At 40.1% G+C, this 20,753-nt stretch overlaps 1 protein-coding gene and 6 gene segments (V, D, J or C); all 7 read left to right on the top strand.

The window, feature by feature from the left end:
- The window catches only part of LOC119499314, an 843,332-nt gene that overhangs the window by 60,741 nt on the left and 761,838 nt on the right, over positions 1–20,753 (top strand). The gene's annotated exons all lie outside the window — the stretch shown is intronic.
- On the top strand, positions 539–1,051 carry LOC119498522. The segment is given in 2 exon segments: positions 539–617; positions 732–1,051. Coding segments are annotated over 2 exon segments (375 nt in total).
- Positions 1,087–2,005, top strand: LOC119498516. The segment is given in 2 exon segments: positions 1,087–1,301; positions 1,613–2,005. Coding segments are annotated over 2 exon segments (420 nt in total).
- LOC119498490 lies at positions 3,054–3,863 on the top strand. The segment is given in 2 exon segments: positions 3,054–3,271; positions 3,386–3,863. Coding segments are annotated over 2 exon segments (528 nt in total).
- On the top strand, positions 5,468–6,702 carry LOC119498519. The segment is given in 2 exon segments: positions 5,468–5,701; positions 6,013–6,702. Coding segments are annotated over 2 exon segments (420 nt in total).
- LOC119498508 lies at positions 13,712–15,071 on the top strand. The segment is given in 2 exon segments: positions 13,712–14,446; positions 14,537–15,071. Coding segments are annotated over 2 exon segments (429 nt in total).
- On the top strand, positions 18,212–19,318 carry LOC119498491. The segment is given in 2 exon segments: positions 18,212–18,458; positions 18,674–19,318. Coding segments are annotated over 2 exon segments (525 nt in total).

The raw sequence follows: 20,753 nt of genomic DNA, 5'->3' as shown, positions 1-20,753 counted from the left end.
AAAATAACACATTTGGTATTGTTTGGTCGATGCACAGTTTGTATATTTTTATAGTTACATTTAATTGATTGATCGTTAATGTTACCAGTGATCGATCAATGAAAGTGCTTACAATTTGCAACATTATATTGGAATAAAATATTCAATATCAGAAACACATGGTGATCGTATCTAACAGTGAGTCAATATATTAACTGTTATATTGAACTCCACTATTGACCAATCACACAATGTGAATCAAGTATCTCCATAAACTGGTCGTCATCACAGACTCTTTGTAAGATTTCTTGTGGTGTACCACAGGGTTCAATCCTAGGTCCACTCAATTTACATTTATTATTATATTAATATGTGACCAATGAGCTCCTCCAGCTGGTCCAAAATGCTGCTACCAGTCTGTTCACCAGGAGGAAGTGGAACTGAGAGAAGGTCAAATCCAGATCTAAGAGGAGACGGAGAGATTCAGGGAGGAGCTAAGATGTTACTGAACTATAGAAGAGAGAGGAACTTCTATATTCAGCAAAGTTCAATACACAAACCATCAACATTACCTTCATTCAACATGCTCTCATTGGACTGTTATGGACTTTCTCTACTGTTTGTCACTGTTCTAACAGGTATGCTAGATTCTGCTGTTTTAAACACAACTTGAACTCCAATGTTTCATAAATGGGATTCATTTCTTCAGAGTTCTGTAACATAATAAATAACAGAGTTGTCTCTTCCTTCAGGTGTCAGCTGTGAAGAACTCACTCCAGTCAAGAATGAAGAGTCCAGTTTAGAAGACAGCACTGTTACTCTGTCCTACACATACTCTAAACTGAAACCTAGTGATGAGTTTTACTGGTATCGACAATATCCAGGAAAACCACCAGAGTTCATCATCTACCATTCAGGAACTGGAAGTATAATTAATCATCCAATCCCTGAACTGAAGATTAAAGTGGATCAGAACCAGAAGCAAATCCATCTGAACATCTCCTCTGCTGCAGTGTCAGACTCTGCTGTGTACTACTGTGCTGTGAGGCCCACAGTGACAGGAAACACCTAAACTCTGTACAAAAACCTTTGGAGCAAAGACAACACAATACTCCACAACGTCCACTAGAGGGCCACATTATCCAGTAGGAGGTGCACTACTCGTGCACTGTGTTCAACCATTCAGTCAATCACAAGTGCTGCTGTGAAGAGAACAATTGTCAGACTGAATGTTGAACATCAGCTAGTTTCTCCTGTTGATTTAAACCTTGTTGTAGAGATGGAACATTGGCTGTGGATTATTCTTGCTGCTCTTTTCTTTGGTAAGATACAAACAACTCCATGTTTCCTCTCTCAACAGTTTTCACTAGTAACTGAGCTGTGAGTGCTTTTAATATTCATTATACAGAGAAGCAACAACACATCATTTCTGTTGCTATCTAGTAGCTTCTAAAGAACTCCTTCTATGGTTTAATGTGACATCAGACAGCAGTCAGTGAAAATCCAGACTATTCTAAATGTCTCTGATTGTGACTCTGTGGCTAGGTAACTCTTTAAACCTACTGATTGTTCTCCTTTAATCAATCATTTTTATTCATTCATCTCTTCCTCTGCATGTTCTCTTCTTCCCCAGAGTGTAAAGGAGAAGACAGTGTTACCCAGACAAGAAGAGATGTCATCGCTACTGAAGGACACACACTCACACTGGACTGTACATTTGAGACCAGTGACCCAAGTCCCACTTTGTTCTGGTACAAACAGGAAGTTCATGATTCCCCAAAGTCTATCCTGCAACGCTACTCTGGAGCAAAGGATGCTGGAGACGTTCAGAAAGACAGAATTGATGCTACAGTCGACAAGACATCAGTTCCTCTGAGGATCCAGAAGCTTCAGCTGTCAGACTCTGCTGTGTACTACTGTGCTCTGCGGCCCACAGTGACAGTAAACACCAAAACTCTGTACAAAAACCTTTGGAGCAAAGACAACACAATACTCCACAACGTCCACTAGAGGGAGTCACACTCTGTTCCACTCCAACAGGAGCTGATGATCCAGTCTAGGGTTGAAGTAACATCCATTTGCTGGATTACAGACATACCCATATGCCTCTTCTATTCACTAAAACAATAGCCCTTACCAGCTAAACTTTTTAAAGATCTCTGGTCATTGCTGGGACCAACAACGCACCTCTTGGCCAAATAATACGTAGTCATGGAATTAGTTTCCACTGTTACGCTGATGATACTCAGCTGTATCTGCCTATAAAGACGGAGGATGGATCCCAAATGATTAAACTAGAGGCCTGCCTGTCTGCGGTGAAAAACTGGATGTAAAGTAATCTCTTGCTCCTAAACTGAGATCAAACTGAGATGCTGGTCTTTGGCCCTGCTCCACATAGACATCAGTTTGATCAGGTAACAGGATCTTTAGAGAACTGGGTGATATCCCAGAGTTCAACAGTTATGAATCTTGGTGTTACGTTCCATTCAACTCTTTCTGTTGATCAGCACATTAAAGACATCACAAAGATCGCCTTCTTTCACCTACGCAACATCTCTAACATCAGGTCTTCTTTATCCATGGCTGATGCAGAGGTCCTAATTCACATCTTGGTATCATCCAGACTGGACTATTATAATGTTTTGCTATCAGGTCTGCCTCGTTCTAGTACTAGAAGTCTTCAAACTAAAACTAGAAAATGGGACCCCAGTTTAGGCTTCATTACACTGGCTCCCGATCCACGTCAGATCAGACTTTAAGGTGCTTCTGATGACCTAGAATATAGTAAATGGGCACGCTCCTTCCTACCTGCCTGATCTACTTCAACCTGATACTCCAATCAGGACTCTCCTCTCTCAGAATACAGGGCTCCTGTCTGTCCACAGAGTTAAAAAGAAGTCAGCAGGCCAAAGGGCCTTTTCTTATCGAGCCCCTCTTCCTCTGGAATAACCTCCCTATGGACATCAGACAGTCTAAATCTGTGGAGGTCTTTAAATCCAGACTCAAAACCCATCGTTTTGACCTTACTTTCTATTAGTTAGTTATTCTTTTATTATCCGTCTGCTACCAGTCTGTTAACCAGGAGGAAGTGGAACTGAGAGAAGGTGAAATCCAGATCTAAGAGGAGACGGAGAGATTCAGGGAGGAGCTAAGATGTTACTGAACTATAGAAGAGAGAGGAACTTCTGTATTCAGCAGAGTTCAATACACAAACCATCAACATTACCTTCATTCAACATGCTCTCATTGGACTGTTATGGACTTTCTCTACTGTTTGTCACTATTCTAACAGGTACGTTAGATTCTGCTGTTTTAAACACAACTTGGACTCCAATGATTCATAAATGGGATTCATTTCTTCAGAGTTCTGTAACATAATAAATAACAGAGTTGTCTCTTCCTTCAGGTGTCAGCTGTGGAAAACTCACTCCAGTCAAGAATGAAGAGTCCAGTTTAGAAGACAGCACTGTTACTCTGTCCTACACATACTCTGACCTGAAACCTAGTGATTATTTCTTCTGGTATCGACAATATCCAGGAAAACCACCAGAGTTCATCATCTCCATCTCTGGTCTTAGTGTTACAAGACCAGCAGAATCTCTGAAATCAGACACAAAGTTCTTCACTAAACTGTTTGAAGAAAAGGATGGTGTGGATCTCCAGATCTCCTCTGCTGCAGTGTCACACTCTGCTGTGTACTACTGTGCTGTGAGGCCCACAGTGACAGGAAACACCAAAACTCTGTACAAAAACCTTTGGAGCAAAGACAACACAATACTCCACAACGTCCACTAGAGGGAGTCACACTCTGTTCCACTTTAAGACGATAACACAACAAATGCTCCAACAACTCAACCAACATCATCATCATCCACTAAAGCTGTTCTTTCTCTGCTGTTTCACCCTGAAAGCTTTAACTGGTTCTCACAACATGACAGTTTGATCCAGAGGACATATTACTAGACGCACAATGATCCCTGATTAGTGAAGCCTCTCTTAAAGGAGCCACATCGACATGAAAAGATCCTCAGTAATGACAGGCCTACATCTAATCTACCCTTTATCAGCAAAGATCGGACCGTACAGTGTGATCACTCAGGTCGTGGCTGATGATCGGACCGTACAGTGTGATCACTCAGGTCGTGGCTGGTGATCGGACCGTACAGCGTGATCACTCAGGTCGTGGCTGATGATCGGACCATACAGCGTGATCACTCAGGTCGTGGCTGATGATCGGACTGTACAGTGTGATCACTCAGGTCGTGGCTGATGGTCGGACCGTACAGTGTGATCACTCAGGTCGTGGCTGATGATCGGACCATACAGTGTGATCACTCAGGTCGTGGCTGATGATCCGACCGCACAGTGTGATCACTCAGGTCGTGGCTGATGATCCGACAGTACAGTGTGATCACTCAGGTCGTGGCTGATGATCGGACCGTACAGTGTGATCACTCAGGTCGTGGCTGATGATCGGACCGTACAGTGTGATCACTCAGGTCGTGGCTGATGATCGGACCGTACAGTGTGATCACTCAGGTCGTGGCTGATGATCGGACCGTACAGTAGGAGCTACACAACATTTCAATATTAAGAAAATGGCTTGTTGAGAACCAACAATGTCGTTACTGAAGCTATTTTTATCTCATCTTTATATGTACTTGGACTTTATCTGCTCAGGTTGTTTAACTGTACTGTATATGCTTTATACCACTGTAGTATGTTCTGACCTGTTGTATTATTTTTATTTTTCAATTATTAGTATTCTACTCGGCTACATTTACATCTGTTTGAATGTTCAACATTGTCCCTTTTCAAATGAAAATGAAATGAAAGGATATGACGAGTAGGGATGATATCAGGTTGTTCAGTCTGATGATGATGATGATGATGATGATGATGATGATGATGATAATGATGATGATGATGATGATGATGATGTCAACAGACCACAGCAGGAGGAAGAGCTCCACAGCTGAATTTGAACAGCTTCATGTTGGCAGTGAAGAGCTGCTGTGTTCTCTCTCGTGTTCATTCACAACCAGTGAAAGTAATGCAGCTCTTTTTAGTTTGGATGATGATGTTCACGTTTCATCCTGGTAAGTCAACTTCTACCATTAAAGGCAGTTTAAAGAAATACAAATGTCCTGGTGAAATCTCTCTTTGTTCTCTTCAGGATCCTCGGAGGATTTAGTGAAACCATTTAAAGATGTAATGCCGGCGTTGGAAGGAGACAATGTGACTCTCTCCTGCAGCTATTCAGGCTCTGTACAATACCTCTACTGGTATCAACACAAGTCCAGTTCATCTCCACAGCTTCTCATCACGGAGTATTCAGAGGACACAGCAGGGTTGTCTTTTACACATGACAAAAATACTAAAGAGTTTCATCTGATCATCTCCTCTGCTGCAGTGTCAGACTCTGCTGTGTACTACTGTGCTGTGAGGCCCACAGTGACAGGAAACACCTAAACTCTGTACAAAAACCTTTGGAGCAAAGACAACACAATACTCCACAACGTCCACTAGAGGGCCACATTATCCAGTAGGAGGTGCACTACTCGTGCACTGTGTTCAACCATTCAGTCAATCACAAGTGCTGCTGTGAAGAGAACAATTGTCAGACTGAATGTTGAACATCAGCTAGTTTCTCCTGTTGATTTAAACCTTGTTGTAGAGATGGAACATTGGCTGTGGATTATTCTTGCTGCTCTTTTCTTTGGTAAGATACAAACAACTCCATGTTTCCTCTCTCAACACTTTTCACTAGTAACTGAGCTGTGAGTGCTTTTAATGTTCATTATACAGAGAAGCAACAACACATCATTTCTGTTGCTATCTAGTAGCTTCTAAAGAACTCCTTCTATGGTTTAATGTGACATCAGACAGCAGTCAGTGAAAATCCAGACTATTCTAAATGTCTCTGATTGTGACTCTGTGGCTAGGTAACTCTTTAAACCTACTGATTGTTCTCCTTTAATCAATCATCTTTATTCATTCATCTCTTCCTCTGCATGTTCTCTTCTTCCCCAGAGTGTAAAGGAGAAGACAGAGTGAACCAGACAACAGGAGATGTCATCGCTACTGAAGGACACACAATCACACTGGACTGTACATTTGAGACAAGTAGAACAAATCCCACTTTGTTCTGGTACAAACAGGAAGTTCATGATTCCCCAAAGTCTATCCTGCAACGCTACTCTGGAGCAAAGGATGCTGGAGACGTTCAGAAAGACAGAATTGATGCTACAGTCGACAAGAAATCAGTTCCTCTGAGGATCCAGAAGCTTCAGCTGTCAGACTCTGCTGTGTACTACTGTGCTCTGCAGCCCACAGTGACAGGAAACACCAAAACTCTGTACAAAAACCTTTGGAGCAAAGACAACACAATACTCCACAACGTCCACTAGAGGGAGTCACACTCTGTTCCACTTCAACAGGAGCTGATGATCCAGTCTAGATTGTTTCCCCTCATGAGTCAGTTGTGATGAAGACCTTTAGAGATGAAACTTATCTGAATATGAGTCTCCTCCTGACTGCACAGGTGGCTTCATGACAGAGAACTGTTTGATTCCAGCTGTGAACATCAGACCAAACACAACTCACTAAACTTTTTCATACTGAACATTCAGTTACAACATTTCACCTCCGTCAACATGGAAAAACTGGCTGCTATTCTGCTCTGTTCAACTCTCGTAGGTACGGATGTTTCTGACAATAAAACCTGAAATATCAGATCACAATTTAATGTTTCAAAGACACAAATCTGGAAGTCATCACTTCATCATTAATAATTACTCAACAATATATCTGAGTGCAAGCAACAATATATCTGAGTGCAAGCAACAATATATCTGAGTACAAGCAAAAAATATATCTAAGTGCAAGAAACAATATATCTTAGTAAAAGCAACAACATATCTGAGTTTAAGCGACAATATATCTGAGAGAAGGCGACAATATATCTGAGTTTAAGCAACAATATATCTGAGTTCAAGCAACAATATCTCTGAGTTTAAGCGACGATATATCTGAGAGAAGGCAACAATATATCTTAGTAAAAGCAACAACATATCTGAGTTTAAGCGATAACATATCTGAATACAACCAACAATATCTCTGAGTTTAAGCAACAATATATCTGAGTGCAAGCAACAATATATCCGAGTTTAAGCAACAATATATCTGAGTGCAAGCAACAATATATCAGAGTGCAAGCAACAATATAGTTGAGCGCAAACGACAATACATCTGAGTGAAAAAGAAAATATATCGGACGTGAACGTGGCTCTCACTGTGCACATAAGCATGGGCTCAGACATGACCAAAATCAGTCCTGGATAATATTTGACGCTGAGCTTTCTTTTCATCATCAGCTGATTTAACATAATGTTGTCTCTACTTTAGGAGGTGATCCATCCTTTAAATCATCACAGCTACCGTTCTGTAACTCCTGTTATAAACACCAGAAAAAGAAGAAGTTCCCTCCTCCAGCTGATCCAAAATGCTGCTACCAGTCTGTTAACCAGGAGGAAGTGGAACTGAGAGAAGGTCAAATCCAGATCTAAGAGGAGACGGAGAGATTCAGGGAGGAGCTAAGATGTTACTGAACTATAGAAGAGAGAGGAACTTCTATATTCAGCAGAGTTCAATACACAAACCATCAACATTACCTTCATTCAACATGCTCTCATTGGACTGTTATGGACTTTCTCTACTGTTTGTCACTATTCTCACAGGTACGCTAGATTCTGCTGTTTTAAACACAACTTGAACTCCAATGTTTCATAAATGGGATTCATTTCTTCAGAGTTCTGTAAAATAATAAATAACAGAGTTGTCTCTTCCTTCAGGTGTCAGCTGTGAAGAACTCACTACAGTCAATAATGAAGAGTCCAGTTTAGAAGACAGCACTGTTACTCTGTCCTACACATACTCTAAGACTATAAGTCTTGGTGATTATTTCTTCTGGTATCGACAATATCCAGGAAAACCACCAGAGTTCATCATCACTATCTCAGGTCTTAATGTTACAAGACCAGCAGAATCTCTGAAATCAGACACTAAGTTCTTCACTAAACTGTCTGAAGAAAAGGATGGTGTGGATCTCCAGATCTCCTCTGCTGCAGTGTCAGACTCTGCTGTGTACTACTGTGCTCTGCAGCCCACAGTGACAGGAAACACCTAAACTCTGTACAAAAACCTTTGGAGCAAAGACAACACAATACTCCACAACGTCCACTAGAGGGAGTCACACTCTGTTACACCTCAACAGGAGATGATGATCCAGTCTAGACTGCTTCCCCTCATGAGTCAGTTGTGATGAAGACCTTTAGAGATGAAACTTATCTGAATATGAGTCTCCTCCTGACTGCACAGGTGGCTTCATGACAGAGACAATATATCTGAGTGCAAGCAACAATATATCTGAGTAGAAACAAAAAATATATCTGAGTTTAAGCAACAATATATCTGAGTATAAGCAACAATATATCTGAGTGCAAGCAATAATATATCTGAGTGCAAGCAACAATATATCTGAGTGCAAGCAACAATATATCTGAGTGAAAGCAACAATATATCTGAGTGCAAGCAACAATATGTCTAAGTACAAGCAAGACATATATCTGAGTGTAAGAATCAATATATCTGAATTTAAGCAACAATATATCTCAGTGAAAGAAACAATATATCTGAGTGCAAGCAACAATATGTCTAAGTACAAGCAAAACATATATCTGAGTGTAAGAATCAATATATCTGAATTTAAGCAACAATATATCTCAGTGAAAGAAACAATATATCTGAGTGCAAGCAACAACATATCTGAGAATAAGTAACAATATATCTGAGTGCAAGCGACAATATATGTGAGGGGAAGCAACAATATATCTGAGTGCAAACGACAATATATCTGAGTGCATCAACAATATCTATGAGTTTAAGCAACAATATATCTGAGTATAAGCAACAATATATCTGAGTGCAAGCAATAATATATCTGAGTGCAAGCAACAATATATCTGAGTGCAAGCAACAATATATCTGAGTGAAAGCAACAATATATCTGAGTGCAAGCAACAATATGTCTAAGTACAAGCAAAACATATATCTGAGTGTAAGAAACAATATATCTGAATTTAAGCAACAATATATATCAGTGAAAGAAACAATATATCTGAGTGCAAGCAACAACATATCTGAGAATAAGTAACAATATATCTGAGTGCAAGCGACAATATATGTGAGGGGAAGCAACAATATATCTGAGTGCAAACGACAATATATCTGAGTGCATCAACAATATCTATGAGTTTAAGCAACAATATATCTGAGTTTGCGCAACAATATATCTAAGTGCAAGCAAAAATATCTCTGAGCTTAAGCAACAATATAACTGAGTTCAAGCGAAAATATACAGTACCTTAGTGCAAGCAACAAAATATCTGAATTTAAGAAACAATATATCTGAGTTAAAGCAACAATATATCTGTGTGCAAGCAAAATATACAATATCTTAGTGCAAGCTACAAAATATCTAAGCTTAAGCAATACTATATCTGAGCGCAAGCAACAATATATCTGAGTGCAATCAACAATATATATGAGTGCAATCAGCAATATATCTGAGTGCAAGCAACAATATATCTGAGTGCAAGCAACAATATATCTGAATTTGAGAAACAATATATCTGAGTTCGAGCAACAATATATCTGTCTGCAAACAAAATATACAACATCTTAGTGCAAGCAACAAAATATCTAAGCTTAAGCAACAATTAAACTGAATGCAAGCAACAATATATCTTTGTTTAAGCAATACTATATCTGAGTGCAAGCAACAATTTATCTGAGTGCAATCAACAATATATCTGATTGCAAGCAACAATATATCTGAGTGCAAGCAACAATATATCTGAGTGCAAGCAACAATATATCTGAATTTAAGAAACAATATAACTGAGTTCGAGAAACAATATATCTGTGTGCAAGCTAAATATACAACATCTTAGTGCAAGCAACAAAATATCTAAGCTTAAGCAACAATTAAACTGAATGCAAGCAACAATATATCCGAAGGCAAGTAAAAATATATCTGAGTGCAATTAACAATTCCACATAGACATCAGTTTGATCAGGTAACAGGATCTTTAGAGAACTGGGTGATATCCCAGAGTTCAACAGTTATGAATCTTGGTGTTACGTTCCATTCAACTCTTTCTGTTGATCAGCACATTAAAGACATCACAAAGATCGCCTTCTTTCACCTACGCAACATCTCTACCATCAGGTTTTCTTTATCCATGGCTGATGCAGAGGTCCTAATTCACATCTTGGTATCATCCAGACTGGATTATTATCATGTTTTGCTATCAGGTCTGCCTCGTTCTAGTACTAGAAGTCTTCAAACTAAAACTACAAAATGGGACCATTTTACACCAGTTTAGGCTTCATTACACTGGCTCCCGATCCACGTCAGATCAGACTTTAAGGTGCTTCTGATGACCTAGAATATAGTAAATGGGCACGCTCCTTCCTACCTGCCTGATCTACTTCAACCTGATACTCCAATCAGGACTCTCCTCTCTCAGAATACAGGACTCCTGTCTGTCCACAGAGTTAAAAAGAAGTCAGCAGGCCAAAGGGCCTTTTCTTATCGAGCCCCTTTCCTCTGGAATAACCTCCCTATGGACATCAGACAGTCTGAATCTGTGGAGGTCTTTAAATCCAGACTCAAAACCCATCGTTTTGACCTAACTTTCTATAGTTAGTTATTCTTTTATTATCCGTCTGCTACCAGTCTGTTAACCAGGAGGAAGTGGAACTGAGAGAAGGTGAAATCCAGATCTTAGAGGAGACGGAGAGATTCAGGGAGGAGCTAAGATGTTACTGAACTATAGAAGAGAGAGGAACTTCTATATTCAGCAGAGTTCAATACACAAACCATCAACATTACCTTCATTCAACATGCTCTCATTGGACTGTTATGGACTTTCTCTACTGTTTGTCACTATTCTAACAGGTACGCTAGATTCTGCTGTTTTAAAAACAACTTGAACTCCAATGATTCATAAATGGGATTCATTTCTTCAGAGTTCTGTAACATAATAAATAACAGAGTTGTCTCTTCCTTCAGGTGTCAGCTGTGAAGAACTCACTCCAGTCAAGAATGAAGAGTCCAGTTTAGAAGACAGCACTGTTACTCTGTCCTACACATACTCTAAACTGAAACCTACTGGTAGTGATTATTTCTTCTGGTATCGACAATATCCAGGAAAACCACCAGAGTTCATCATCTCACACTCTTCTTCAGGAGAAGTAGGACTTTTTAAAGTCACTGGACTGAAGATTAAAGTGGATCAGAACCAGAAGCAAATCCATCTGAACATCTCCTCTGCTGCAGTGTCACACTCTGCTGTGTACTACTGTGCTGTGAGGCCCACAGTGACAGGAAACACCAAAACTCTGTACAAAAACCTTTGGAGCAAAGACAACACAATACTCCACAACGTCCACTAGAGGGAGTCACACTCTGTTCCACTTCAACACGAGCTGATGATCCAGTCTAGATTGTTTCCCCTCATGAGTCAGTTGTGATGAAGACCTTTAGAGATGAAACTTATCTGAATATGAGTCTCCTCCTGACTGCACAGGTGGCTTCATGACAGAGAATTGTTTGATTCCAGCTGTGAACATCAGACCAAACACAACTCACTAAACTTTTTCATACTGAACATTCAGTTACAACATTTCACCTCCGTCAACATGGAAAAACTGGCTGCTATTCTGCTCTGTTCAACTCTCGTAGGTACGGATGTTTCTGACAATAAAACCTGAAATATCAGATCACAATTTAACGTTTCAAAGACATAAATCTGGATGTCATCACTTCATCACTAATAAATACTCAACAATATATCTGAGTGCAAGCAACAATATATCTGATGTGAACGTGACTCTGGGTGTGCACATAAGAATGTGCTCAAACTTGACCAAAATCAGTCTGGGATAATATTTGACGTCGAGCTTTCCTTTCATCATCAGCTGATTTAACATAATGTTGTCTCTACTTTAGGAGGTGATCCATCCTTTAAATCATCACAGCTACCGTTCTGTAAGTCCTGTTATAAACACCAGAAAAAGAAGAAGTTCCCTCCTCCAGCTGGTCCAAAATGCTGCTACCAGTCTGTTAACCAGGAGGAAGTGGAACTGAGAGAAGGTCAAATCCAGATCTAAGAGGAGACGGAGAGATTCAGGGAGGAGCTAAGATGTTACTGAACTATAGAAGAGAGAGGAACTTCTATATTCAGCAGAGTTCAATACACAAACCATCAACATTACCTTCATTCAACATGCTCTCATTGGACTGTTATGGACTTTCTCTACTGTTTGTCACTATTCTAACAGGTACGCTAGATTCTGCTGTTTTAAAACAACTTGAACTCCAATGTTTCATAAATGGGATTCATTTCTTCAGAGTTCTGTAACATAATAAATAACAGAGTTGTCTCTTCCTTCAGGTGTCAGCTGTGAAGAACTCACTCCAGTCAAGAATGAAGAGTCCAGTTTAGAAGACAGCACTGTTACTCTGTCCTACACATACTCTGAAAAACCAACTGGTAATGATTATTTCTTCTGGTATCGACAATATCCAGGAAAACCACCAGAGTTCATCATCTCCCATTCAGGAACTGGAAGTATAATGAAACATCAAATCACTAAACTGAAGATTGAAGTGGATCAGAACCAGAAGCAAATCCATCTGAACATCTCCTCTGCTGCAGTGTCACACTCTGCTGTGTACTACTGTGCTGTGAGGCCCACAGTGACAGGAAACACCAAAACTCTGTACAAAAACCTTTGGAGCAAAGACAACACAATACTCCACAACGTCCACTAGAGGGCCACATTATCCAGTAGGAGGTGCACTACTCGTGCACTGTGTTCAACCATTCAGTCAATCACAAGTGCTGCTGTGAAGAGAACAATTGTTAGACTGAATGTTGAACATCAGCTAGTTTCTCCTGTTGATTTAAACCTTGTTGTAGAGATGGAACATTGGCTGTGGATTATTCTTGCTGCTCTTTTCTTTGGTAAGATACAAACAACTCCATGTTGTGATTCTTTTCTCCAGGTTGATAGAAAGTGGAGTGTTTGTGTCCACAGAGTAACACTGTCCAGTTGTCTTCTCCTCTCAGCCTCATCAACAATCAGTCAGTCTAATGGCTTCATTTTCTCTACTTTTTCCAGGACTAATAGCTGGAGACCAAATCTCTCCTGTAAAAGATGAGCTCAGTAAAAGAGAAGGAGAATCTGTCTCACTCAGATGTGACTATGAGACAACTTCAGACTACGTTTTCCTTTATTGGTACAGACATCATGGTGACCACCAGGCTCCTCAGTTTATACTCTGGAAAGGAGCAAGAAGAAACACAAATGAGTATATTCCTGATAAACGATATCAATGTAAAACAGGGTTCAACTCAACTGAAGTGACCATTAGCAGACTAACCCTGGCAGACACAGCTCTCTACTACTGTGCTCTAGAAACACAGTGATACAAAGTGGAGAAGAGGCTGTACAAAAAGCTCAACACAGATATGGGACTACTCTTCAGAGAGGAGGGAAGTGGTATTCAAACCACAGCTTCATGTCAGATGGATTCTGATCAGAGTCACTGTGGTTACAGCTGCTAATGAAATACTGGGGGGAGGGGGGGATCCACATGAGCAGCAAATCCACATCAGGGACCAACCAAACACAACCCACCATGACAAGAGAGAGACTGATTCAGTCCTCTTGGTACCCTGTGGGTCATTAGGTCACCATGAGCTCCTTCCATTCTTCACTATCCTCTGAAAGCTGCAGATACACCCCAAATAGACCCTGAGACACTAACTACTACAACTCTACCATGAACAGTGATGATATCTGGAGACAGAGTCACACATGAACAGCTCCACGTTTTACCAAGTCAACAACCGGTTGCTTCCACAACAACTGCAGCATCTTTGAATGTGACGTCTCACGGCTGCAGACGACCAAAAGATACCAAACTGTCCATTTACATTGAAGAGAAGAAGCAGTGTGAAGAGAGCAGAAAGAGTCACATGTTGATCACATGTTCATCCTCAGTTTACTGTCAGTCTTTGTGATCACAGATATTAAAGCAGCTTTTCTCTGTTGTGGAACAAAGTGAATGTAAAACAGGACACATGTCTCCTGAAACGTCCAATGATGAGTCCACACAACAGCGTCAGCAGTAGGAAAGGAGAGAGGCCCAAAGTGTGTTAGTGTTGTGTTGGGGCTGTGAATGAGCCCTGTCACTGTGATCAGCTTCCTCCTTCTAATCCACCAACTCAGTGTTGATGAAGACTACACAGAGAGATCACAGCCTTCTTTAGACTCAACACTGCACACATGACGCCTCTGTTCATCTCAGTGCTGCTGGCTGCTACGAGCCTCGGTAGGAACACAACTGTCTTTCTTTGCTATCCGTCCAACATTGACATGATTCTTTAACGGCACACTGATACTGTTTGTTGCTGTTTGACAGAATGCAGAGCGCAAAAAGACAACGTGCTGCAACCAGAAGGAGATGAGACTGCTGCTGAAGGAGAGGCAGTAACACTTGGCTGTCAATATAACAGCACTTCATCTAATAACTATCTGTTCTGGTACAAACAGGATGGAAACAACAGCCCCAAATTCATCCTGAGCCGCTTTAAGGTCGGCTCGGGGAAAACAGAGGACCAGGAGAGATTTTCATCCACACTGAATTCAGCCTTAAGATCAGTTCCTCTGAGGATCCAGAAGCTTCAGCTGTCAGACTCTGCTGTGTACTACTGTGCTCTGCAGCCCACAGTGACAGGAAACACCACAACTCTGTACAAAAACCTTTGGAGCAAAGACAACACAATACTCCACAACGTCCACTAGAGGGAGTCACACTCTGTTCCACTTCAACAGGAGCTGATGATCCAGTCTAGATTGTTTCTCCTCATGAGTTCAGAGGGAAACAAAACCTGACTGGACAGAGTCCTTCTCTCAGCATTTCACTGCTTTAACTGCTACACTATGAATTATGGACAATGAGCAGCTGTTGAATGTTAAATTATCCAAAAACGTAGCGAACCGTGCAGGGGCGTGTCCAGACATTTTTGATAGGGGTGGCACCAGTGGGGCACTGACTTATGCAGGGGTGGCATGAAGTGTGAGCAGGAGCGCCTGCGCACAGACATATACACTCACGTATGCACGCACACACACACAAAAAAATACACACCCACACCCTGGTGTCGGCATAGCATTAATTTACCATTTTTGTCTCCACAACCCATATCTACTTCACTTACTAACACTGCAAGCAAGAACAGACCTACTAGTCACAACATTCAGGAAAAAGCAACATACAAATGTGATTGAAAACTACCATACTTTATTCTAACCTCAAAACAACCTTCCAATGTCTGATATACAGTACATACAAAAAAGACAATGCACTTGCTGTATAAAGTGCACTGTATAAAGTGCCAACAAAATTACAATAAATAAGCCTGTTTGGGCAAAACATTTACTTGACAAAACGTGTCACATGTGCCACAGTGTAGTAAGTTACTGTAGTATTCTCAGCAACAGAGAAACCTGAACTCCCAGGTATAAACAAAAGTCACATCCCTCCTCACATACCAGCAAATCTTGTTTTAACATTGTAAAGTGAACTGTTAAATAATGCCAAAATAATTTGTAAATTCCCAAAGTAGGTTACATACAAAAGAAAATCCTTATTCTAAAACAGTCACTTTATAAAGTGCCAACAAAATTAAAATAAATAAGACATCATTCATCACAGGAATCTTCATTTGACTCTGCAATAACACATAGGTTGTCATTAGAATGATAATAAAATGTGCCTAAAATACTAAGCATATTATACTTCATATGAAAAATGAATTGTTAAGACATACCAATAGGTCCGAGCCCGCCAAATGGGGCTGCCACACCACTATCCCCCTGTGCATGGCCTGCAGGAACCTCTGGATTGTCAGCACTGGACACACCTGAAGCAATACAGAGATTGTATCAGTTCATTTATATGTCAAATTGTCACATTTAGGCTTTTCACACCAGTATTGTTAAAAAATTTGTCTACACACTTAATGCCAGTATATGCCACTGTAGTATAAGTGAAATATCCCAGTTCGAATCAATGCACATAATGTTTTAAAGAAGGTAAATTCATACATACCCTGATGTGTATGTGATGTTGAAGGTCTTTCATCTTTACCATCCACATGTGACTCTATAATAATACATAAGCTGTGATTAGAATGATAATACAATCAGCCTTTCCTAAGTAAACTAAGTGGTATGTTACAGTCAAACCAAATGAGTAAGTTCAAACATGAGAACAAACTTGAACTATCAGGATTTCACATACCTATGTGTACAGCTGAAGCTGAAGGCTGTTTCAGGACAGGCTGGCTCTCATCCTCTGGCTGACTGCTCTGCCTCTATTTTGGATTTCTTTCTTTTGAAGAAATCCTTTATATTCTGATTTCTTTTCATACTGTAATAGTCCCATAATGCACGACATTCTTATATGTTGTACAATAGATAATTGTGCATACACACGAATGAAAACGAAATGTAATTGATGTTACACGGGTCTAACATAACAATGTTACGCAGTACAGAATAGCTCAATGTTAGTTTTACCATCGTTGACAGTCAAAACAGTGTTTGCTGATGAGATGAGATGAGATGAGATGAGATGAGATGAGATGAGATGAGATGATGAGATGAGATGAGATGAGATGATGAGATGAGATGAGATGAGATGAGATGAGATGAGATGAGATGAGATGAGATGATGAGATGAGATGAGATGAGATGAGATGAGATGAGATGAGATGAGATGAGATGATGAGATGAGATGAGATGAGATGAGATGAGATGAGATGAGATGAGATGATGAGATGAGATGAGATGAGATGAGATGAGATGAGATGAGATGAGATGATGAGATGAGATGAGATGAGATGAGATGAGATGAGATGAGATGATGAGATGAGATGAGATGAGATGAGATGAGATGAGATGAGATGATGAGATGAGATGAGATGAGATGAGATGAGATGAGATGAGATGAGATGAGATGATGAGATGAGATGAGATGAGATGAGATGAGATGAGATGAGATGAGATGATGAGATGAGATGAGATGAGATGAGATGAGATGAGATGAGATGAGATGATGAGATGAGATGAGATGAGATGATGAGATGAGATGAGATGAGATGAGATGAGATGATGAGATGATGAGATGAGATGAGATGAGATGAGATGAGATGATGAGATGATGAGATGAGATGAGATGAGATGAGATGAGATGAGATGAGATGAGATGATGAGATGAGATGAGATGAGATGAGATGAGATGATGAGATGAGATGATGAGATGATGAGATGAGATGAGATGAGATGAGATGATGAGATGAGATGATGAGATGATGAGATGAGATGAGATGAGATGATGACAGCCTTGTGCCAATTACAATAAAAAGAAATAAAACAAGACCGTTACAGCTTTTAACTCCAGGCACAGTAAGTGTAGTAAAATGTAGGCTACTCACATCTTTCACGACGACGCTCCAGAGACGTGTTGCTTCCATAGACTGACTGTAGAAAAAACAGTTTGTTTCACCTGTAGTTCACCTGCTCAAACTTCTTCTTCTTCGCGCCTTTTTTTTTGCAGGCTACATACTACTTTAGCGCATCTCTGCCTCTCAGGTTTGAGAAGGAACTGCAACTCTAAATAAGAGTGCAGTTTACATTCAGTGCCGTGGCCCGCCTCTGACTGGGCATATAGACAATCATATTTTAAGATATTGGGGTGGCACTTAGGGTGGCCAATCAGATTTCAGGGGTGGCCTGTGCCACCCAAGGCCACTCCCTGAACACGCCAGTGGAACCGTGAATCTCGTGAAGCGTTCCACCTCTAATAATCACTTTATTGATGCATCATGTGCTTTAGTGTGAGCTGACTGTGTTTCCCAGTTATTATTCATGTGCAATAAATAATGCTTTTACTGATATGGAATCCCTTCAGCTAAGGTCAAATGACATTATTCAGACAGTACATTACAGTTTCTAGTTGATCAGTTTCCCAGAAGCACACGTCTTCTGGACGTCCAAATAATGTGAATGGATTGAACGCTGATGGAAGAGTTCTCTGGCCACACCCACTGAGGTTTAACTCAACCAATGAGATTCTTTGTGTCTCCAGAGCAGAAATGTTTGAGGAACTAAAAGCCCAGTCAGCTTGATGTTGAGGAGAAGGGCTGTGCAGCAGAGAGGCTGTTTAGTTCTTTCATTCTACTGCAGTGGAACAACATCGCTCATCTGCTGTCTGTTTGGCTTTAACAACTCCAAAGACATGTTGCTTTACCTCTTTTTACTCTTCTTTACCTTTATAGGTGAGTGTTAGAACAGAGATCAACGTCTCATTGAACCTGCTGGATTAACCACACATTTCACTACTACAGCTTTATCTGAGGAAGGGAACACTTTATAGGATAGAAAAAGACATTTGGTGGTGTTTTATCTCTAAATGATCAGAGAGGACAGAAAAAGTCTCTTGATGTCACAATCTCTTGCAGACTAACTGACATGAATAATACTCATTTTGCAGCCCTGGGTTCCATGGACAGCATAAATCCACAAAGTACTGAAGAACATGTTGCAGAGGGCAGAGACATCAACCTGACCTGTACATATGAGGGAGTTAATATCAACAATATCCAGTGGTACCGACAATACCAGAGATCCAGACCAGAGTTCCTGCTCTACATCACCGAGGGAGGATTGATTCATCCAACTGGTTCTGGTTTCTCAGCTCACATTAACAAAGCAGAGAAACATGTTGATCTGGAGATCATCTCAGCTAAAGTGTCACACTCTGCTGTGTACTACTGTGCTCTGCAGCCCACAGTGACAGGAAACACCAAAACTCTGTACAAAAACCTTTGGAGCAAAGACAACACAATACTCCACAACGTCCACTAGAGGGAGTCACACTCTGTTCCACTTCAACAGGAGATGATGATCCAGTCTAGATTGTTTCCCCTCATGAGTCAGTTGTGATGAAGACCTTTAGAGATGAAACTTATCTGAATTTGAGTCTCCTCCTGACTGCACAGGTGGCTTCATGACAGACAACTGTTTGATTCCAGCTTTGAACATCAGACCAAACACAACTCACTAAACTTTTTCATGATGAACATTCAGTTACAACATTTCACCTCCGTCAACATGGAAAAACTGGCTGCTATTCTGCTCTGTTCAACTCTCGTAGGTACGGATGTTTCTGACAGTAAAACCTGAAATATCAGTTCACAATTTAACGTTTCAAAGACAGAAATCTGGATGTCATCACTTCATCACTAATAAATACTCAACAATATATCTGAGTGTAAGCAATAATATATCTGAGTGCAAGCGACAATATAATTGTGTGTAAGATACAATATATCTGAGTGCAAGCAACAATATATTTGAGTACAAGCAAAAAATATATCTGAGTACAAGAAACAATATATCTGAGTTTAAGCAACAATATATCTGAGTGCAAGCGACAATATATCTGAATGCAAACGATAATATAGCTGATGGCAAGGAACAATTTATCTGAGTGCCAGCAACAATATATCTGTGTGCAAACGACAATATATCTGACTGCAATCAACAATATCTCTGAGTTTAAGCAACAATATATTTGAGTGCAAGCAACAATATATCTGAGTTTGCGCAACAATATATCTGAGTGTAAACAACAATATATCTGAGTGCAAGCAACAATATCTCTGAGTTTAAGCGACAATATATCTGAGTGCAAGCGACAATATATCTGAGTGCAAGCAACAATATCTCTGAGCTTAAGCAACAATATATCTGAGTTCAAGCAAAAATATACAGTATCTTAGTGCAAGCAACAAAATATCTGAATTTAAGAAACAATATATCTTAGCTCAAGCAACAATATAACTGAGTTTAAGCAATACTATATCTTAGTGCAAGCAACAATATCTTTTAGTTTAAGCGACAATATATCTGAATGCAAGCAATAATATATCTGAGTTTAAGCGACAATATATCTGAGCATAAGGAACAATATATCGGAGTGCAAGCAGCTATATATGAGTGCAAACAACAACATATCTGAGTGCAAGCAACAATATCTCTGAGTTTAAGCGACAATATATCTGAGCGTAAGGAACAATATATCTGAGTGCATGCAACTATAGATGAGTGCAAGCAACAATATATCTGAGTGCAAGCAACAATATCTCTGAGTGCAATCAACAATATATCTGAGCAAGCAGCAATATATCTGAGTTCAAGCAACAATATTTCTGAGTTTAAGCAACAATATATGACTGCAAGCAACAATATATCTGAGTGAAAGCAATAATATATCTGAGTGCAAGCAACAATATATCTGAGTGCGAGCAACAATATATCTGAGTCCAAGTGACAATATATTTGAGCATAAGCAACAATATATGACTGCAAGCAACAATATATCTGAGTGCAAGAAAGAATATATCTGAGTGCCAGTAACAATATCTCTGAGTGCAAGCAACAATATATCTGAGTGCAAGCAACAATATATCAAATGCGAGCAACAATATATCTGAGTGCAAGCAACAATATATCTGAGTGCGAGCAACAATTAATCTGACTGGAAGCAACACTATATCTGAGTGCAAGCA

Source organism: Sebastes umbrosus, chromosome 12 (assembly GCF_015220745.1).
Source record: "Sebastes umbrosus isolate fSebUmb1 chromosome 12, fSebUmb1.pri, whole genome shotgun sequence".
In the NCBI taxonomy this organism is placed as follows: Eukaryota; Metazoa; Chordata; class Actinopteri; order Perciformes; family Sebastidae; genus Sebastes; species Sebastes umbrosus.
Note: the sequence above shows the minus strand (reverse complement) of the source record. Positions and strands in the feature narration are given on the sequence as shown.